The following is a 21,860-nucleotide window of genomic DNA, read 5'->3' as shown; positions in this document are numbered from 1 at the left end:
GCCAGTATTAACCAGCCCCTGTTAAACTGGCTAAAATAAAATGTATGTATACTACCATGAGTACAGTCCTGGATTTTAGCCAATGCCTGGATTTTTGTTATATGTCAAAAATTGAAAAATGAATCATCACCTTTTAAATATACATTTTAATATCATATGCAGGTGATTGGACTACACATTTATGATGGTGGAAGTGATGCACTGGGGGACCTGTTTTTTTGTTGTTTTTTTTTAAAAAATCCCATGATATCCCAGCAGACCTGATATGGTGTTTGTTATTAATATGAAGTAATAAAGTCTTTCCCCTGCAGTGTGGACCAATGTTGAGCCCCGGTCAGTTCCCGTCTTCCCCTGGCATTCATTAGTCCCGTTCCTGGCACCAACCCAATCGGATGCTTCTTCTCAGCCAGGAGAGGGCCAGCATCCAGTCAACCACCCCCAAGCAGCCAGTCTCAAGACAGGTACTGAACATTTGTGCTGAGTTAAGCATTCTAATGATGTTTTGTAATTTGTTATTTTTTTGTTATTATTCAGTTTTTTCTTTTCTTTATTGTTGAACAGTTGTGCATTTCCTTGTTGTTGTTTTTTCTCAGAGTGTCAGGGGGTGGCAGCGCTGTCACTGGAAGCTGCAGAAGCACCTCCCACTGTTGAAAGAGGTCCTCCATCCCGGCCTCCCCCCTCCTCTGATGAGCCGCCTCCAGAGAAGGAGAAAGGAGATGCAGAGAGGGAGAGGCCGGACAGCGAGACCGAGAGTGATGTGGATGATCCGTTAGTGCAGTTTATTTATTTGTTTGTTTTTTTATCATGAAGAGCTGTAAACGTGCATGAAGCTACATATTTGCTCATGGTGTTTGTAGTCAACTCTTAAAATAATTTTATATCTATTACCCACACATTTATCAAGGGAGTGTGATATTTTCTGTATCCTTGCACTAATTTGGGCAGGAGAGCTCAATCCCACAACAAAGCAGATGAGAACAAAAGCGTTCCAGTCTCTACGCTTCATTACTGTATGAAAGTAAGTGGCTAGGCTGTCAGCCATAGAAATGGATGAGCTATCTGCTGAATCTGCAGATGCACCTCATGAGAGATAAACTATATTTGCTCTGTGTCTACATCTAACAGACCTGCGCCTGTACAGTAGATAATACTTGATTTGAAGCAGATCATTTCTCAGTTTTTGGTGTTTATATTCTTCAGGAAGATATCTACTGGGGATTACAAACTGAGGTTTGTTTTTTGTTTCTTTCAGCTTCCTTCCAGGAGTTTTACCAGAGCAGCCCCTCACGACATCACCAGTTAAGAGGCGCACTCAGTCCCTCAGTGCACTACCCAAAGATGGTGATAAGAACAGTCCTGGAAAGGTGCCCTTATCACTCTAACTACCACCTCAAAGTGCCCACTCATCTTTTTAGTAAAGCATAAAGTGTAATATCTGCCTGTCTTTATTTCTCATGTTCAGAGGGAGAAGGACCACATCCGGCGACCAATGAATGCGTTTATGATTTTTAGTAAGCGCCATCGAGCACTGGTGCACCAGCGGCACCCAAACCAGGACAACAGGACAGTCAGCAAGATTCTTGGGGAGTGGTGGTATGCTTTGGGACCAAAGGAGAAACAGAAGTACCATGATTTGGCCTTCCAGGTACACAGATGCAATTTTCAACAAAAAATAAAGTAGTATCAACATGGCAAAGGTGTCGAGATGTGATGTATTGGCTTCAGTTTTATGATTGCAATTAAGCCAAGTTATGTCATGCGCTCACTTCACTTTTTTAGGTTATACCTAGGATACTTGCATGTGCAAGTTCATCCTAAATAAATGTACTTTTTTTTCCTTCGATTTGCTTGTTTTTGCCTTTTTAATGATGATGATGATAAACCTTTCTTAGTAAACAACAGCAGAGTAGACCCTCACATTAGTAGCTACATATCTACAATCAATTCTGAATCAAAAACAATTGAATTGGATTCACACCTCTAATACATACTATGCTTTTATTGCTAATGTATAATGCATGCACCACCTTTTTTTTGTCACATGAAGTCATTCCCTCTTGTGTTCTATCCTTTTCACAGGTAAAAGAGGCTCACTTCAAAGCACATCCAGACTGGAAGTGGTGCAACAAAGACAGGAAGAAGTCCAGCTCTGAAGGTCGGGGAGTCCCAGGGGGCAAAGACATCAGAGAGAGGAGCATGTCTGAATCCACAGGTTTGTTTCACTCACCTCTCGCGATGTACAACAAAGCACATAATATAGTGTATCTGTATTTCAGTAGTACTAGTCATTTACAGTGTTTTATATTATCTGTAGTCCTTGACCAGTCTTCTTTTTCCTCAGAGCCCCACTCTGTGGAGCTAAAGGGGGTTGGTCCAGGTCTGGTTTCTGAGAGGAGTACAGGAGAGGGTCTTGTGAGTCAGCTGACCCGCCCCCGAGCATTTTCTCAAAGTGCCATGCACAGCCTGGAGCGGAGTGACAGGGGAAATACACAGGCTCTGGCAGAACTGGCTCAGGTAAGACATCAGGACAGCGTGTGGACCTAGACAGTTGATTTTGTAACATGCAACCTGGCACATTGGAAACTACAAAATAGTGGCAATCATCACTGCTTAAGATTAACAGCATTTCGGTTCTGTTTTCATAAAAACAGAAAAGAGATTTGCTTTTAACAAACACTGAGGATAGACAGGAAAATGCTTTATCTGAACAGTGTGGCAGCTGTGACGGTAAATTGCTGTGCAATTTGTCTGTGGCAACTTTTCTGAAATGTAACTAAAAAATATACAAACACCGACAATTTTGGTCATTAACAAGACAAATAAAACCCATACTGATTTAAAAGAATATATGCTGTTTCTTTTACGTGATGATTTCAGATGTGTGGGGATGGTGGCAGCCAGTTTTCAAGTCCTGCCCAACCTCTGTCACAGTCTCAGCGGGGGGTCAGTGAGGACATGACCAGTGATGAGGAGCGCATGGTCATCTGTGAAGAGGAGGGTGATGATGATGTCATTGGTGAGAAATCCCACCTATTCCACTCATAGACGTTCCATTAGAGATAATAAAGTATCATAAGTCAAATATGTTAGTATGTCAGAACTGTGTCACGTTGTCACTTTTTATTAGTATTATCATTATTATTATTATTATTATACAAGTATACGTTATTACAATTACAATTATTATTATTCTGTGACCAATTTGACATTCTCCAAGAGAGATTAGGAATTTCTGACTGATAATATCCAATCTTGGTTGCAATAAAATGAAATCCATTTTTGTTGGTAACTAGCTTATTTTATTTCACTTGGTAATAAACTGCTACAAATACATAATAAAAGAAAATAGCTAATTTCAGCTAGTTATTTGGTAGTTACCAATTATGGTGGAATGATACCTGAACATCTCTAAGTCAGAGTAAAGCCCAACTTTGTTATTTTGCTCTTTTAATTGTGACTTGACACAACTTGAAGAGCTGCTAAACTATTTCCTTTTATGCTTCACTATAAGGACGCTAGCTTTTTGAGTTGCATTGTATTATCGTTATTGGTATGTTCTTTTGTCGGCTTGCTTGTTTGTCTATTTGTATTTATATTTCTGCTACTTTGTCTTTGTTTTGGTAATGTATTGTTTTGATGAAGTTTAAAGGGTAGTCTTATTAATTGGACAGATTTTTGCTATCGCCCTCTCTTTTTATGTCTTTTTTATTTATCAAACATTTGTCAAAATGATCTGTCTTTGATCACCTGTTTTATGTATTTAATATTTAGTTTATACATTATTTTTCTGTAAAATATGTAAGACACAAAAGACACAAAATGCAGACTGAAGAGACAGGCTATACGTGTTGCGCAATAAATGTTTTACGATAAGTCGTTCTGCGTATCATTTGTTGTTTTTAAAGTTTTTATTAAAAACCCAACATCTAATGAATTTGATATGATTCGGGAGACACACTTTTGGAATTAACCTTTATGGACACTGGAAGGGCAAGAAATGGAGGTAATCAGTGCCTCAGGCAAAAGGGAGATTAGAACTGAAGAAGCCTCTTGGATGAGGGGTGAAACGTCTTCACATTTAAATCCAGTTGCCTACTGTGAACCACTGAAGATGATCTGGATGACTGAGAACCTTCATAGAGCAGGGAGATTATACTTTGGTCCGACAGTTGAAGATTACATTATTACATGGAGATGATGACACACTGGACAAAATCTAATGGTATCTGTGACACAACAAAAATCTACAGATGCACACCTGGAAAGTGTCGAGCAAATAGTTTATTCATTTAAAATACTTCTTTTCTATTGCTCATCATCACTTTTTAGACATGTTGAGTATCAGACTTTTTCTCTTGTTCTCATTCTGTTGATGTTGCAAGAAAACGCATTAGTATATCTTTTTATTCTTCACAGAGGACCCCTATCCTAGCAATTCCATAGACCTCAAGTGTAAGGAGCGGGTGACTGACAGCGACAGCGAAAATGGCTCTGGAGACGAAAACGATCGAAAGGTAACATTTAATGGCTTTTTTTTTTATATGTAGTTTCTTCTTATGGTATCTTTATCCATGTTTGTATTACAAAATCTTTTTCTCTCTATCTTTATCAGAGAATTTTTGCCCCAGTCATCTGCTCTACTGCATCATCATCTTCCTCACATCATACTCCTCACGGCAGGAGTGTCTCACTGTCCTCTTACCCCACCAGTAGGCGTTATGATGAGGGTAGATCCGGAGGAGGTGGGTTTTCAGATCACAGGAGGAGGGAAAGAGGAGACGGAGAGAGTAAGGATACGTTTGGGGGAGACGGAGGTGGAGGAGGAGGGATACAAGCCTCTTCTTTCTCCCTCTCTTCTGGCCAATCAGTCATTTCAACTACTCCAGCTGGAGGACCTCCACCCTCCTCCCTCAGTTCACTGATTGGCAACCCACTGCTGGGTGTTGGCAGCGTGAGGGTGGCGTCTACAGTGGTGACCAATGTAATGCGTCCTGTTATCAGCACGCCACTCCCCATTGCCAGCAAACCCAGAGATGGAGGCACTTCATCCAGCCCTCATCCGCCCGAGAGGAAGTCCCTGACTCCGCAGCAGCAGCCGCAATTTCTGTTTGGTCCAGCACCAGGAGTCGGGGCTGCAGTACCAGGGGGTGGGTGCTACTCTTCATCACCTAATCCTGTAGGTGGGGGTGTAGGCCCAGGTGGTGTAGTGACTAATTTGGTGTTAGGAGGGGCTCTTTCTGCACAACCTGCTGTACAGCTCCTCACCCCCTCGCCCCACTCTCAGCACTCACAGCAGTTCTCCTCCTCGGCTGCTCCACATAGCCAAACCAACGGACCCCTGCCTCTGCCCCTCCTTCAACCCCAGTTCCTTCCCACGTCCTCCCTGGCACCCCCTGGGGGTAAGGCTATCACACAAGTTCAGTACATCCTGCCCACCCTACCTGCCAACAGCCACCCTAAGAGTCCACCTCAGCAGCTCAGCCAGCCAACCAGTATCTTCAACCTGCCCACGGCTCCACCCACACACATGTCCTTGGCCAATGGAAAGCAGCAGCTTTCAAGTTCACTGACAGGATATACGTCCAGCCCAGCAGTGGGAGTGGTCAGCCCGGGAACTAGAGGTTAGAGTTTTTAAAGCAGCAGAGGCTTTGCGCACACACATCTGATAATGATGTGTGGTGACTCCTAATAAAAAAATGCTCACCTTCTTTCTCTGCGTGTGCCACAGTGCAAACACAATCGCCGGTGCTCCAGGGAAAAATGCTTGTTCCCATGGCAACAGTACGGACTGCACCAGCCCCTGCCCAGCAGTTTCCCATTGTGGCTCCACCTCTTCCTGTACAGAATGGAGCTCAGACTGGGAGCAAGGTCAGTGAGCACCTTACTGGTAACACTAACATGACAACTTGAAAAACTGCACAGATTGGATTTAGTTTGCAAAGTAAGAACAAAGTCAATTTGGTATTGTCCTTTCTTCTACATTCCCTTTCCTTTCCTTTTCTCTCCAGATCATTCAGATAGCGCCCATGCCTGTGGTCCAGTCCCAGCTCCCCCAGGGTGGAGCAGTGCATCCTGCCAACCCCTTCCCTGTGACAGTGGGCACAGCTGCTGTGGTGGCTCCAGGATCAGCCCCTTCCCAGACTGTACTACTGCCACCACCCCCTACCAGGTCAGAAAGAACACACCGTGCTTTTGAGCTTTTCATTTTCCAGTTGACAACGTGAGTTCTGTGTACCAGGGATTTAAAAACAAAGCATACAAATAGAAAGCAGCAAAAAGCAGTGTGTAGATGACAATAAAACAGCCATTAGACAATAGAATAAAAGCAGAATTTAATTGGGCCAATTTGTTAATTCCTTCTTTTTAAAAACACTTACCATTGTGAATGTATTCTGGTGTTTGTCTGAGTTAAGGGTGGCATAAATAACACTAAATAGCAGGAAGTTGGATTGTCCAGTGATCTGAATTCCTCAAAGCACAGTGAGCTAACAATATGAGAAACAAAAACTCGAGCAGTTGGTGCAGCTCTATTCTGGATGGGTTAGTCATGCTGCTAGTGGCCCAAGTTGCCTCTGCCTGCTGCCACCCACACTACCTCTCTGCTTCTATAACACACAGACACACACACACACACACAAAGCACTAGTCATCCAGCGCTGCCCGCTGTGGAGAACACTCACCCACTGACCCCTCTGTAGTACTTCTCTTTTTATCTTCCTCTTTCTCACTCATCACGTCTCTTTTCTTGTCATTTTTGTCTGGCTTGTTATGGAACTTTTTAACATCCTCTATCCTCACTACTGCTGCACCTCAACATTTTTCATTACAAACAATGTCATTGTCTGTTTCCTTTGCCTCTCTTGGCCTCTCTTCGTTTTTCTTTCATCCCTTTAACCATCTTCTCTGCTCCTGTTCAGGATCACGTATGTCCAGTCCACTCCAGGGGTCCCATCCACTCTGCCTCTGGTCTCCACGACAACAGGCTCCTCTCCCTCCCAGCAAGCTTTGCCTGTGCCTGGATCTGCATATGTTCCCTCACCCCTAGCAACAGTTGGGTTTACAGCTATTGCACCACCTGGACAGACACTGGTGCAGCCACTGATTGCAGGTCAGCAATGGAACGATGATTTCATCTTTTCTCTTCTATGCTAATGTTGTACTTTTTACACAGATCAAGATTATCAACATCATAAGGGTCATACATGATGTTTATACTAAAACAGTGTGTGGATAACCCAGCAATTACATATCTAGTCTCACTGATGTCATAGAACATATGTTTGTATTATGAGCATATGTTTGTATTATTATAAGAATTTAAACAAGCAGCTTTCAGGGCAAACTATTTTATACCTTTAAATTAACTCTCGCTTGAGCCACAAGAAAAAAACAACAACATGTTTTAGGTTTCTTTGTGTCCTCTGTGGCTATAAACTTAGCTGATTCAACCCCGTTTTGACCAAATCCTCGGTAATCAATAGATGACATTACATTTTCTTTGCTATTACTATAGAATAGATTGATGGACACAAAATATGTAATACTATACTCTAATGCAAGGATGAGAACTCGGGGATATAAATTGTTTTCAGCATGTATGTATTTCATGTCGGCGATTGGCATAAAACATTAAGCAATCAAATCCAGAATCATTCAATTGTAGCCTTTGCAGTTTGCTTATTACCTTTTTGCCTTGTTCAGCCTCAAGTCACAAGAAATACCCTGAACCTGCATTTGGCAAAAGACTGAAATCAGTCATTTGTAGTGGTGTCACATAAAGAGTTGTGATTCATTGAAATTACTGAATAGCTGGAAAGAAAATGCTATTAAGCATCTGCTTTTTGTTTACTTCTTGTGGCGGTGCTTTCCAGATGGGAGCTAAAAAAGAGTTGAGAAGCAAAGCCTTAATGAACACTGAATGAATGCGGCAAACTCGGCAACAGGTTCCTAGTCAAGAATGAGCCCCAGTCATGATAATGACACGGGAGCGCACTGTGTCACATGATGTGTGGCCGTGATACAAATGCTGGTAAATAAAGACGACACATCACGTCAGCGCCTAACGTGTGTGAGAGACACTTTTCTGTTTATTGTCCCTCAGCTGAAGCATGAGAACAACCTCCAGAGAAGACGTGTAGGAGCGATTTAATATTAAAGAGCACCGGCACGCGCTAGAAGAGCGGGAGCGAGACAGTTTATTATTTTAATTGGACGCAGCGTTTCAGAGAGCGCTTGTTAATGTTCAGCTCATGATGCACAGGGAAAACCAGATGGCAGCAGTCTTAAAAAAAGGCACAAAAGACTTGTGCACTGCTGTATCGTAAAAGTCCACCATTAACATCTGAAGGATGCGTCTGTAGGCTTTAACGCACATGGTGTAGCCGCGTGTGTGAGAGAGAGACGTGACGTGTTGGGAGGGCGTTGTTATTAACTGTGCGTCTGTAGAGTGTTAATAGTGGCCCAACATTGGGAGAAATTGTTCCAGAAGAAATATGTATATTTAAGTGTGTTAAAGAATGAAATAAAAAAGAATGTTTTGTTGCTTGGCCCCTCTCTTCTTTATTTAGGTCAACCACCGCAAATGTTGTGATTAATTAGTTAATCCTTGAATGCCTATTAATTATTAATTGGGTTATTTATTCATTTGAAAATGTTATCTCTTAATGTTAAAGAAAAAAAAAACAAACCAACAATCTTTTGCTTCTATGCCCCTCTTTGCTTCATCCAGGTCAGCCGCCGCTCCTGGCCACTGCTCAGTCTCCGCAGCCCCCCACCTCGGCCCCCGTCTCAGGTTCTGGGGGCCAGATAGTCACTGCCATCTACCCCCCTTCACCTAGCGTCACCATGGCAACAGGGGTGGTCTCTATGACAGCAGTGCCCCCCAGTGTGGTCTATTCCGTCTCTAACGCTTCCAGCTTGTCCCCTCACATCCTGCCCAAGCACACGGCGACGTCCGCCACAATTACACACACACATCCAGACAGACAGGCGGACAGACACCTGCCTCTGGACAGAGCTGCAGAGCGACAGGCTGACAGGCAGACGGAGCTGCTGACACATGCGGACAGACAGCTTGAGAGGCAGATGCAAACCTCTGGCAGTAGCAGCTCAGTGGCACCTCCCAGTGGCTCAGCTGTGTCCATAAGGCCCTGCAGTCCTTCAATTCAAATCCAAACGCCTGGTACAGGTATGTGTGTGTGTGTATGTATGTATATGTATTTACTTTGTTTGTTAAAATCCATTTACATGGCCGTAATATTTGGCAAATTTGTTTATTATTTATTTCTTGTCTTTATTTCTGTCTTTCAGGCAGTTCCCCCAAACTAACCCAGCTTCCAGTGAGGACTCCGCAGAAAGTGAAGGCGACAGTGGCAAACATTCCTGTAGGCAGCTATGAAGGAGGGGGGAGGGGGAAAGAGAGAGAGAGGGAGAAGGACAGGGAGAGAGAGCGCGAGAGGGAGAGGGAGCAGGAAACTGCAGCCAACAGTCACTTCTCCTTTGATCCTGAGCCGGCGGGGCAGACCGGGTCTCCGTCGACACACGCCGCTGATGAGCCACCGTCCTCTGACAGAGCCATGGAGGCCTCCAGTGCCGTGGACCCCACCGACACACGGATCAGGGAAAGCACAACCGCCAAAGATGTGAGAGGAACAATCACACACACAGAAACATCTACCTGGTTGTTTTTGACAATACACATCTGTGACTTGGTATATGTGTCACTAACCTCTTTGCTAAATTTGAAGGAGTGTTCAAAAGTTAGGATTAAAATCCTATAAAATTGATGCTGTGGGCATGTCCACTGAAGGATTTCTGTTCTCTCTGCCTGGTGTACACACTCACAGACACTTTAGTGGGGACCAAAGCATGTGAATGTCACCGTTTATCAGTGTTTGTACAACACGTTAACATTGCTACTCTCCAGTATCAAACTACTTTCTGAAATATGTATAGAAGCAACATTTTCACTGTTTTGGTCACAGTTTAAAGACCCAGTACACAAACACAGTCATGCTCTCTGTCTCCCTCTTTGTCCATCAGTGGCATCTGCAGTCTCACAGCATGAGTCTGCTCTACTTCACTTCTTCATTTTCACACCTTTAGGTATTTTAGATATTTTAGAGCTTTAGGCATGTTTTTGCATGGAGGTAAGACACTTTTAGGACAAAAACATGTCACATAGCTAACAAACCAAAGACAGTAGTGTAGGAGCAAGTGCAGTTGCTCCCAAGTGAACAGGTAAACCGCTGATAAAGCAAAGTGAGAGTTTGTATATTTTTACAGCTTTTAAGGAGGAGTTATGCTAACGATGTGCGTCATTGAGCCATATTTTTAGACACGCCTAAAAATATCCTAAACCGAAGATTGTTCTTCACGTCACGGTTGTAATTTTTTCATGTTTTCTAACGCACACAAAGAGGAGAAAGTCTGCGTTTGCGTTACAAACTCTTTAAATGTATCTTTCACTGCAGACTGGATGGAAGGAGTCTCTCCCCTCCTCTCCTCACCCTCCCCCGTCAGCCACAGAACCTGTGCTGCCACCTCCACAGACTGACAAAGACGCTCCGACTCCCAAAAAGGTCAAAGCCCGTCCACCGCCTCTGAAGAAGACCTTTGACTCTGTGGACAAGTGAGTTAACACCTTTTGTGATTCTTCAACCATGAAGTTGCAGGAATGACTAGCGGAGAGTGTGTATATATACTGGACGTGTGTGTGTGTGTCTGTGTGCGTGCGTTGGTCTGGCAGGGTGCTGTCAGAGGTGTATTTCGAGGAGCGCTTTGCTGAGCTGCCAGAGTTTCGTCCCGAGGAGGTCTTGCCTTCACCAACCCTGCAGAGTCTGGCCACTTCACCTCGTGCCATTTTGGGCAGCTACCGCCGCAAGAGGAAGAACTCCACAGGTCTGACTCCCAAAATTATTATTAAGAGCATTTCACAATGGTCTGAATGGAGGATTTACATTCATAGCTGTAGAAGGCGCTGCAATGTTTGGTTAAGAGAGAAAACTGGTGATTGTTTGTTGATATTTGGGTTGAAATTCCCACAGCAGAGTCAAACTCACTATTGCTATTGCTGTACAACGAGCACTGCTCTCAGTAGACCACACATAACCAGGCTCCTCCCTTCCATGTGCAATATACTTTAAGTTTGCATAAGTGCAATATACTTCTACTTATATAATTTCCCATGTTCAACCTTTGTTTATTTATACTGTAAATATCAAGTCCATTCTGTGTATATTCTGCAAACTGTCTATAATGTACATCCCATATTCTATTTTAACTCATTTTTCATAGTCTTAGTGTTAATATCTTTATATATTGTACATGACTTGCATGTTTATTATTTATTTGTCTTTACTATCTTTGCTGCTGTAACAATGTAAATTTCCCCAATGTGGGACAAATAAAGGATTTATCTTATCTTATCTTATCTTATCTTATCTTATCTTATCTTATCTTATCTTATCTTATCTTATCTTACCATCCTAACCCAGTTCCAAGAGAGACGATAACAGTCTGCTAGATTACCACAGTACATACCTGTTCCTTTGTGCCTTTTCCTGCATTTTAGTGAAACTGTGGATTATAATCTGTCATTTATGGAGACTTTTTTGGTGACACATGACTTCACTGTGTCTCCCGTCACATTCTTTTGTGAAGCTGAGATGTCAGATGTTAAACTGCTCCATTGACGAGTCTCCACGATTCTTAACTTCTTCATTTATTTGTGCACAATTTGACTGTTAATCTCACATACATTCTGTGATTTGTGTGTGTGTGTGTGTGTGTGTAGTTCTGGTCATTTATGCTACACATGCAACAACACTGAGTGTAACCTACAGTAACTACAGTGGTAGTGATGGCCTTTCGGCTTTTAAGTTTGTTTCCTCTGCTTCCTCTAGATTTGGACTCGGCCACCGACGATCAAGTCTCCCCTAAAAGAAAGAGCCGGCGGCGCTCGAGCTGCAGCTCCGAGCCCAACACACCCAAAAGTGCTGCCAAGTGTGAGGGAGACATTTTCACCTTCGACAGAGCAGGTAATGCACATCTGTTTTTTCTGTGTGTGATGGCAGCAAACGATGAGGGGTTTAGTTTGAGCAGAGAATCTTGTTCTTGTTTAATACTTCATTGTTGAGAAGAACACTAAGAAGTTTTGTAAATACATGTTCAAATATAGAAGAAGCTTTGGCGTGAATATTTGATTATTCCTTTATTCAAGCGACTGTTCATAATTATATGAAAAAGATACAAAACTTAAAAAATGTCTTTACATTTCAGTAACTTATGGTGCATCTATTATCACTGCGTGGCAGCAGCAGCATGGGTTTAGTTAGTGGAGTCATTTAGTTTAGTGCCTGTATAAGAGGTTTCTTGAAGGCATCTTGAATATAGAAATATTTAATAACATTTTTGCTTGGAATGCACATCCCTATGTTTATTTAAACTGATGTGAAGGCAGAGTTTGAATTAACTCTTAGATCAAATAGGAACTTACAGAAATGTTTTCCACTGCTTTATTTCTTTTTAGCTGGACCCTTTTTCTTGTGTACTACATGTGTGTTATGATATAAATAATAATATATAATATAATCATAAATGTTCATTTTCGCAACCAGATTCCAGAGGTCTCAACCACTCCACCTATTTATCTCCACACCCAGCCACGGACGGAGAAGACATCCTGGCAGAGCTGGAGTTTGATAAGGTGCCATACTCGTCCCTGCGACGAACGCTGGACCAGAGGAGAGCACTGGTCATGCAGCTGTTCCAGGAGCAGGGCTTCTTTCCCTCGGGTAAAACTAACTCTCTGTCACACAGTGTTTGCACAATCTTCACCGTAGACTGCACTTAAAACTGATCAACGGTTGCATAATGAACGAATGATGACTGGTGCCGTGTCAGTTTTACCTGCAACCAGCTGTCAATCACACTGGTGTCCACTACTGTTTTCCTTTAAATGGGAACATCATTGACAAAACTGACACCAGTTTATGAGACATGAACTCCTTAGAAAACTGTGAGAAGTCATAGCACATTTCCCCACAGACTTCCATTCATGTATTCATGTATTCATGTATTCATTTATTTTGTTAATATTGTTTTCAGCTCAGGCCACCGCAGCCTTCCAGACACGATACTCGGACATTTTTCCCACTAAGGTGTGTCTTCAGCTGAAGATCAGGGAGGTCCGGCAGAAGATCATGCAGACAGCTACTCCTTCTGATGCCTCTGGTTTAGGCAACTCTGACTCGGCGGGCTCCCTCCCCGGACCGTCTGGTTCCCAGTCAGGGGACGGATCGGGCAGAGGAGGTGGAGACCTGCAGGATGAGGACGTGGAGCAGGGGACAGAAGTGAGCCCAGAGGATCCTCGTGACTCTCAGGACTCTTGTAGATGAGGGACATTGATAGATTTAGAGTGACCAATTGGTGACTGTTGCCGTCGCACATTTCCACCCCCTCCACGCTTCAAACGCTTATTTTGAAATCCACTTTCTTTGCTCTCCACTGGTCACACGCTCATTTCTTTGTGTCCTTGGCAGCCAGACGTTGATTGAGAGACATTTGTATGCAATGTTGGGACTCGGAACATTTCTTTTTAAAGTGCAACTCTCATACCAAAAAACAAGGACGTGAAAAACAGTGGCACAAAAAAGCACGACATACCACAACACGTGCACATCCCTAAAAACTCTTAAATCCCACACTTGAATTAGCACTCTGTATTAACATACTTGGAGGAGGCTCCCATTAACGCCAGCGAAGGAAGGACCATTGTGTACAGCTGCACTCATCCTCCTCAGAGAAGAAAGGGTTCTTGTTTTGGACAGAAATCTGCTCGACCAATTCTGAGAGAGAGAGAAAAGTCTGTTTTAAAATGTTTTAAGATTGGTTTTTAATGGGTTTAGAGGAGTATCTGCTCGGCCTGTATATGTAGACTTAACAAAGATTGTGTCTTGTTTCTGCTGACACTGGGAGGGCTGGGCCCTCAACAGCAGGACGCCATTTAATTTGACAAGAGCACTCGTTGCTGTGGACCTGTGAAGATCTTTATTCTCCATTTTACTGCTTACTTGTGGACCTTCAGGGGAGGTTGACCAGCCCAGGGGTGACTGCAAACACAGACTGAAATGTTACTGAACTTTGGCATTGCCATCATTCCTGCAGTTACCTGTCTGGCCAAGCCCAGCCCCTTCTCACAACTGACCCCAGCACATGCCAGTAGGTAGAAAACGAAACATTCCTGTGCCTCTCATTCGCTTACCATAAAAAGGAAGGAGGTGGGTCAGAGTCAACGAGCACATCCTGGCTCTTACTTGTAGGTCAGGCTGTTACAGCCTTAAATCCTCTATTGCCAAGCAGTTTTATTAACTTTAAAAAAAAAAAAAAGATCATTTGATTTGTATTTAACATGGTCATATTCAGTTTGTTGTATTATTCTTATGTGTTATTATTATCATTGCAGTGAATCCTGGTTTTTATTTTTAATCTCACTCCTGGCAGGTGTTTTCTTCAGTTCTGCCAGTTGTTGATTTCCTGTATTCGTTTTCTTGAAATAATTGTGCAGGCAGGTGAAAGATGCTTCTACACACCTGCTCAGTTCCTCCATTGTAGTCTTCCCTTGACTGTCCTCTCACATTAGCAAGGACCTGTGGTGCATTTCTTTTTACGGTTCATTTCAAAGAGGAAGACGTGAACCTTTATATTCTTTCAGCAGTAATAAGTCGTACATTTTTAGAAACATTGTATGCCTCTCTGTCCCTCGCTATATTTGACTCTATAGCCTCAACACTTGTACATCTCCTTCCTCCACCTCTTCCCTCCCCTCCTTCCTCCCTTTGTCACTTTATTGCTCTCTCCAGACCTCCTTTTTGGGACAGGAGGATAGAAAACTGCAAGGAGGGTAACTAATCAAGAGAGCTGGTAGGATAAAAAAAAAATACTGGTTGTGTCTTTGTGCAAGACTTGGTTGTGCTGTAAATAATTACTGTAGAGTCTGTAGACTCATTATATTATTGATACGGAACATAAGTTGACTTTTAAGATGCCCATTACCGAAGGTAAAAACACATGAAATAAAAAAAACAAATATGACAATTCATGTTTTTGTGTTATACTCCTTGTTTTGCTGTTCCAGTATGCAGGGGAGGGGGGGGGGGTTTATATAAATAATTTAAGGTTTGTATCTGTATCTTTCAGTATGCAAATAAAATAGGTGTTCAATTAAAGTGATTCTATTGCTGGAAATGTGAAAACAGTAATAGTGGAGGTTCAGGTTTTTTCCAACAGTGTTTATTCTCTGTACATTAACTTTTAACTTGAACAAGTGCAAATGTCAATCTGGAAAAAACATTTATTGATTTCACTTATTTACAACTGAATACATTACTTCAGACAAATGCTCCAACTTTTGGACAAAAGAAAAATCACATCCATCTCGTTTCAATGATAAAATAAAATTAATAATACAAACGTTAGGAGGCACAACCAATGGTCCTTTTTCGTAACGAATGCCAGTATGCATCCTTTAAACACTGATCCCTCCAACAGCTTGAGGGAGGTAAATGTACTTTGGTGTGTTTGCCAAACAATTCAATCTTTGCATCTTATCATTTCAACATTCTTCCAGTAAATTACTACTCAGAACTGAACACTGAGTATTGAATTGTCAACCTCACAGTATAACATTGGTCTTAGTTTACGTCTGTGCAATGAAGTACCGGACACATCGGTTCACCAGTAGCTTTATGAGTTAATTCAAGTGTTTCTGACTGGTGCTCGTCCTCAGTGGAGCTGCAGTCCATCCACAGCGACCGTGTCCATGGCGAGGCCGTTCTCTAAAGCTGTGTGATAGATCTCCAAGGCCTGCTCCAGAGGCAGCTCTCCACCCTCAATTGTCTCAATGATGGCGATGGTCTCCCCAAACTCATTACACATGATGGTAGGAGTGCCCTAAGCAGAAGAGGAGGAAACCAAACTCAGGATAACAGGTACACAATTTACAGATGCTGATTGAATATCAACCTCTTGCTTACCTCAGCCATTTTGTGTTAGTTTAATTGTGCACAAGATATGACTTAACTTTATTTCCGTTGTTGATTAAAAAAATGACTATTTTCTTTATTTTAAGTGATGAGGTGACAAATCAATTCTGACCTGCTGAAGATCTGAGGCTTGGATCTGGATGAGCTGAGGCTGCCTGTTGGCTAATTCCACAGCTGATGCATCCACCACTGTCACAGCAGAGCTGGTCTCCATGGCAACTTGAGCGGCAGTCTCCTCATCCAGCTTCTGCTGCCTGGCGTGGGTCTTCTTGTGGTTCCTCAGGTTGGAGAAGGTCTTGAAGGCTTTGCCACACAGTAGACAAACATGCGGCCTTTCTCCCGTGTGAGTTCGGCGGTGTTCGGCGAGGTGCATACTCTGGATGAAACCCTTTCCACACACTTCGCAGCGGAATGGCCGCTCTCCCGAGTGTGTACGCAGGTGCTCTCGCAGGTGTGTGTTTTGACGAAAGCGCTTGCCACACACCTGGCAGGGAAACGGCCGTTCACCAGTGTGGACTCGCAGGTGAAGTGCAACTCCGGAGGAAGACACAAACTGTTTACCACAGACAGGGCACTTGTGGGCTTTAGGTCTCTTCCCCTTGGTGTACTGCGTTCGTCCGGGGCCTAAGGCAAAGTGGCTCAGTCTGTGAAGTCGCAGATTGGCAGGAGAGTTGAGCTTCTTCCCACAAATGTTACAATCTAGGCCCCCCCGCAAGAGACTGGTTGAGTCTCCTGACTCCGCCTCTAGTGTGGTGGAGGTGGAGGGCTCCGAGGTCAGGTCTTTGCCCAGCTGAGCTTGGTTGTTGATTTCTTTGGTGCCCACTTCTGTCCCTGTAGCAGCCTGCACCAGGTTCATATGCTCCTCCAGACAATGGTTGTCTCGTTGCCTCCTGCTCAGGAAGCCAGCAGTACAGTGAGGACAGGAGAAGGGGGCTGGAGACCCCGGGTGCTGCGTGTAGCGATGTGCTGCTAACTTGGTGGGCCAGCGAAAAGTGGCAGGGCATTCGGGGCAGCACAGAGTTGCAGCGTTAGAGTGCAACAAGCTGTGCTGACGGAGGTTGGAGGACTGAGAGAAGGTGCGGTGGCAGACATCACAGCGGTATGGGCGAACACCAGAGTGTATGAGGTTGTGCCTCAATAAATTGGCTAGAGATGAGAATGTTTTGCCGCAGTCAGAACACTGAAAGGGCCTCTCGCCAGTATGTGTTCGAATGTGGTTGCGCACGTGCATCTGCTTCTTAAAGGACTTGCCACAGATTCCACAGACAAAGCTGCGCTCGGTGACATGGGACTTGCGTCGATGTTGAACTAACAGCAGCTGGGAGGCAAAGGTCTCTTTGCACGTACGACATGAAAATGGCTCCTTCTCTGATGATGCAGCCTCTGTTGAGACCGTGGAGGTCAACATGACACCTGCATCAGTGTCATTCACTGGAACTGGGTCTTTTGCTAAAGCAGAGTTGGTGGCTTCCTCCACCTGCTGGATGTCATCGGATTCACCATCAAGTATCACAGACACCTCCGCACTGTCCTCCTCCCCCTCCATCTCTGCCTCGCCTCCTTTTCCTTGATCCTGAGAACTTTGTATTGGATCATCTCCCAGTTTTTCCATCTCTTCTTCTGTGAGAGGTGCCATCATGTTAGTGTAGGAATCCCTCTTTTCTCTTGCTCGCTGCAGGATGGCAAGTGCAGAAAGAGATGCTCTTCTTGGAGCCGAGTCCTAGATAATACAACAAACGTATGTTACATTCAAATGTCTCACTATCATTGGATTGTGGATGTTATGATGTTGTGTTTTTTTATTGTACTACCATAGAGGCAACTGCGTGTGCTCCATATGCATCACGGTTGAGGTGAGTGCGACGGTGGTAGAGGTACTTGGTCATGTTGGTGAAGGTTTTATTGCAGAACTGACACTTGTGAAGGGGATCTGCAGTGTGGGACTTCCTGCAAGAAGCAGGAAAAAGGAAAAGATACAAATATAAGATGAGTCAAAGGGCCATGCCCAGGGTCTGTTGCTCGTTATTGTTAAGGATGCCGTGCTGTCTCCAAGCCTCTTACCTGTGCATGATCAGAGTCATCTCAGTGGTGTAGCCGTTACCACAGTCTACACACAAGTACCTGGCCACACCAGAGTGTGTGCGCAAGTGCGTCTGCAGCGATGTTACCTTCTTGAATACTTTGCCACATTCAGGGCAATCATGCGTGCCCTGCTCGTGCACACGTTTGTGAGCAGCCAGTCGGTTGACTGAATTGAAGGTGCGGTTGCAGAGCTCACATTTTTGAGGCTTGGCCCACACCATTTCTTTCTTCTCTGCTACTCGAACTCTCATGTCCTCCACTTTCTCAGTTGCCTCCTCCCTCCCTCGCCCTTCCTCGAAGCCACCCATGACCCCGGACTCTTCACTCTCCTTGTCCTGGCACAGGAAGTGCTCCCCCTGGTGCTGGAGGAAATCCTCTGGAGTCTGGAAGAGAAGGGAGCACTCTGAGCACTCGTAAGGGTGGATGACCACCACCTCTGTCGGTTGCTGCAGCTCCTGGACAGTGGGGGCCAACCTTAACTCGAGTCTCTGGACACCATTCTGCAGAACTTGAAGCTTTTCTGAGGTACCTTTGCCGACAGCAGGCAACATAGGAGGCAACTTGGAGCCGCTCTGATTGGGAGCAGTGGAGTTGTCAGCCAGGACTTGAGCTGTGAGAATCTGCAGGTGCATGGTAGCAGAACCGGGGGTTGCAGTCACAGGAGGCAGCAGGGCAGAGCGGGAGGGAGTAGCAGCTTTAGAGGCGGACTGACGTTTCTGTTGTTTCTGTTGTTGTTGCTGCTCTTGTTGTTGTTGTTGTTGTTGCTGCTGCTGCTGCTGCTGCTGTTGCTGTTGTTGTTGTTGTTGTTGTTGTTGTTGTTGTTGTTGTTGTTGTTGCTGTTGCTGCTGGGCAAGTACCTGGAAAATACATTTAACAACATACACAGAAGAATGTAAACCAACACTAAAACCTTCCAAATAGATGCCTCTGTTGTTCAGATTCCACCTGTGCCTGTACCTGTGCCAGTATCTCCCCAGCCTGCTGCTCACTCAACAGATAGTTCTGCATACTGCTGAGTGGAGTGACGGTGCCATCAGGCTGCAACACATACTCCTGTAACAATGGAGAAAATAGGTTACCAAGTTACCATTACTGAACACTTGAATCCATAATTTCTTTCTGAAACACTTTTATGTTGCCTGTTGAAGTTCTCTTCTGGATAGCCAGCAATAGATTAAATAAAACCTGAAATTACTGGTCATGCTGATCACAGTATTGTACATGTTATAAGCATCAGATTTGTGTTCTTTTTATCAGGACTTGAATAGGATTTAAAAAAAAAAGAAAATAGTGTCGTAGAGTCTAATTACAGGTCATTTATTTAATGCAATGCAACAAACAAATGAAACGGTTCAGAAACAGTGCACCACAAAGAAAGTTCTCCTCTGTCACATTGTCTTTTCAACTCTCCACTCTGAGAGAGGATACCTCAGAGCTCTGTGGTGTTGTAGAACTTGATGATTTTGTCCTAAATGGTATTTGTCAATATGGTTGTTTGCTTACTGTGGGTTCTGTGTTACTGTGTGTGCTGCTCCTGTTGTGGGTCCGTCGGTGCTCCAACCAGGTCTCAGGTGAGTTGAACAAAGCCAGACAGTCGAGACACTGGTACTGGACCGCTCCTGACACATGAGCCCCTGACCTGGCTTCTCCCGTCTGCAGGACCTCTGATAAACAGTCATTTACGCACACTGTTAGTGTTGCATATTTAACTAGAAATGCATAGGAGCTATACGTATCCACCTTCAAATCAAAATCACAATTTGAAACAATGCAATTAGCAAAGGCTGCAATAGGCTGAGATATTTTTCCCCTATTCGTTCACCCCTTGGAGCTGTGCAACTGGCAACATCTGTATTATGTCCACTGTGTAAGAATTTGTGACTTTTAATGGTGAGACTGCAGACAGCAACAGCTGAAGAACTCTTTCGTAATTCAGTATCTGCCAGTAAACCATCATATATGTTAGACGCTGGAACTTTAAATAGGGTGTTCTCTGTAGCAAGATCGCATGAGTCTGCAATTAACTATACTGAGAACAGTTTGCTTCCCTTATTATGTCTGCATTATTATGTTATTAAAAGTTTGATTTCTTTATAAGACCAGTTCCTCAGAACAGCATCGCCTACAGCCTGACTACAGTAAATAAAGAATAATGTGCACCCAGTTTGCAATGTTTGCTCAAAACAACCATATGTCACCTTGTTGCTCCATCTGCATCCCAGCCTCCCTCATGTGCATCTCCTGATGCTGCAGCAGCTCCTCAGGGTTTATGATGAGTGTCCCACACTCCAGACACTGGTAGTGCTGGGTCTGCTCCACAGCTGGGACGCCCTGGATGGCCACCTCCATTTCTCCATCACCCTCTTGGCCAGTGTGGATCTGCTGGTGGATTAAAACTTCCTCGAGGGTGTTGAAGAGCTGGTGGCACTCACTGCACATATACTGGTGCTCCACATATGCACCGTCTGCCTCCTCCTGTTGCTCCTCCATGGTGGCACTGTTTGTATGCTGTCTTTATTATATACACTGTAGGTATCTCATGGAAGGTGGCTTTGTGAGAGGTGAGGATGCTGAGTGTTGAGGTGAAGCTTCACTGTGGAGTCATATGAATGATGAGTACTTCCTTCATACAGAGGGCCAGTGTAAGAGCACACCTGTCAAAAAAAACAAACATGTAATGTATCAGGACCTGAATAGTACGCAAGGTTTCATTCAATTATTAATAATTTATGTTTATCTCATATGTTTGGGGTTTTATGGTATCAAACACGCAGCAGAGTTCACACAGACACATTCTGGAACAATCTTGAGGACAAACATTGCACAGGCGTTAGCCACACGAAGGCCCTCGACTGCTAACGACATGACCACGGCCCAAAGAAAACGGTTGTATCGTTTAACTCGAACATGTGCTTCCTATCTTTGTTCACAGTGTGATGGCATATGGAGAGCTCTTGGCGGCGCTCCCTCCAATATTGCAGACCTGTTTCTCGACACCGCGGTTTCCTGACAGCGCCAGCCCGGTTCGTCGGGCGGTCCGTCAGGCGGCGCTACACACTTTTACCCGTAGCTCTCCGGCTGCGACGGCGGGCCCTTCTTTCTCCTTACCTCTCATTTGCTCTCGTTGGACAAGTCCTCGTGTGGTCGTCTTACTCCAGTGTATGGCTTATTTTTTATTTCCTCGTCCCCGCGGGTGGCACAGAAATGAAAAAGGTAAACGGTGTCCATGGGAAATTACATTTCAAGGCATGTAAAGATGCGTTTCCCCGCCGAGAGCCTCCATTCTTGTGCCACAAAGCCCCGCCCAATGCGGTAGCTTCAAATTTTTAGATTCCGTGATTGGACAGTCTGACTGTCAATCATAGCCCGTCATTTGCTGATGGGAATTGTAGTTTTTTTGTTGCATATATGCATATTTTCTTAAACTTCTTCGTCTTCTTAGTAGTAGTAGTGTGCTTTCCTGTATGTCTGTATATCTTATTGTGGAAATAATAAGTTAAAATATGATTTGATAATTTTACAAAGCACATTAATGATACCTAAGCTGTATGTAAGTGTAATACTACATATACATACAGTATATTGTGGCATATGTTGTTTTTCATATTATATGAGAATAAAATAAACTAACAGATGTTTTATTATTATTATTATTATTACCATTATTATTGTTATGCAATTTATTTTAGTTTATACAGGTTTGTGCTCATGTTGGTTACTGTAGATTATGCTGCC

The 21,860-nt window shown here is 43.8% G+C and overlaps 3 protein-coding genes across 5 annotated transcripts in view; 1 reads left to right on the top strand and 2 right to left on the bottom strand.

Moving 5' to 3' along the window:
• cicb (capicua transcriptional repressor b) overlaps positions 1-15,100 on the top strand; it is a 36,882-nt gene extending 21,782 nt beyond the window's left edge. For 2 of the 3 annotated variants that reach the window (XM_044034040.1, XM_044034041.1), the window contains 19 exons: positions 312-461; positions 594-768; positions 1,253-1,364; positions 1,463-1,645; positions 2,080-2,212; positions 2,342-2,514; positions 2,878-3,016; positions 4,417-4,514; positions 4,613-5,621; positions 5,729-5,868; positions 6,009-6,169; positions 6,918-7,108; positions 8,729-9,187; positions 9,310-9,641; positions 10,473-10,630; positions 10,739-10,899; positions 11,904-12,038; positions 12,618-12,794; positions 13,108-15,100. In XM_044034040.1, coding sequence (XP_043889975.1) covers positions 312-461; positions 594-768; positions 1,253-1,364; positions 1,463-1,645; positions 2,080-2,212; positions 2,342-2,514; positions 2,878-3,016; positions 4,417-4,514; positions 4,613-5,621; positions 5,729-5,868; positions 6,009-6,169; positions 6,918-7,108; positions 8,729-9,187; positions 9,310-9,641; positions 10,473-10,630; positions 10,739-10,899; positions 11,904-12,038; positions 12,618-12,794; positions 13,108-13,397 — 4,376 coding nt within the window. In that variant the 3' untranslated portion in view covers positions 13,398-15,100. The remainder of the gene's footprint in view (positions 1-311; positions 462-593; positions 769-1,252; positions 1,365-1,462; positions 1,646-2,079; positions 2,213-2,341; positions 2,515-2,877; positions 3,017-4,416; positions 4,515-4,612; positions 5,622-5,728; positions 5,869-6,008; positions 6,170-6,917; positions 7,109-8,728; positions 9,188-9,309; positions 9,642-10,472; positions 10,631-10,738; positions 10,900-11,903; positions 12,039-12,617; positions 12,795-13,107) is intronic. The other variant, XM_044034042.1, reaches the window with a different exon arrangement.
• A 234-nt stretch (positions 15,101-15,334) lies between these two features.
• On the bottom strand, positions 15,335-18,889 carry LOC122774613 (zinc finger protein 574-like). The gene is made up of 4 exons (XM_044034055.1): positions 18,105-18,889; positions 17,855-17,990; positions 16,156-17,763; positions 15,335-15,951 (listed from the first exon to the last, which is right to left on the bottom strand). The coding sequence occupies exons 1-4, from the start codon at positions 18,755-18,757 to the stop codon at positions 15,784-15,786; spliced, it is 2,565 nt and encodes an 854-aa protein (XP_043889990.1). The 5' UTR covers positions 18,758-18,889; the 3' UTR covers positions 15,335-15,783.
• Positions 18,890-18,952: 63 nt separating this feature from the next.
• LOC122774702 (zinc finger protein 574-like) lies at positions 18,953-21,424 on the bottom strand (the record flags this gene model as incomplete). The annotated part of the gene is made up of 5 exons (XM_044034177.1): positions 21,234-21,424; positions 20,324-20,779; positions 19,629-19,789; positions 19,083-19,178; positions 18,953-18,982 (listed from the first exon to the last, which is right to left on the bottom strand). Coding segments are annotated over exons 2-5 (579 nt in total), but the record flags the coding sequence as incomplete, so codon positions are not given.
• Positions 21,425-21,860: the final 436 nt, after the last annotated feature.

Source organism: Solea senegalensis, linkage group LG9, assembly GCF_019176455.1.
Source record: "Solea senegalensis isolate Sse05_10M linkage group LG9, IFAPA_SoseM_1, whole genome shotgun sequence".
NCBI lineage: Eukaryota > Metazoa > Chordata > Actinopteri > Pleuronectiformes > Soleidae > Solea > Solea senegalensis.
This window is presented reverse-complemented; position numbering and strand designations above follow the sequence as displayed.

Coding starts and splice junctions, on each gene's coding strand:
- LOC122774613 (XM_044034055.1), bottom strand. CDS start 18,757: ATGCACCTGCAGATTCTCACAGCTCAAGTCCTGGCTGACAACTCCACT. Junction 17,764..17,854: donor CACACGCAGTTGCCTCTATG/GTAGTACAATAA, acceptor TGTATTATCTAG/GACTCGGCTCCAAGAAGAGC. Junction 15,952..16,155: donor AAGCCTCAGATCTTCAGCAG/GTCAGAATTGAT, acceptor TCTTCTGCTTAG/GGCACTCCTACCATCATGTG.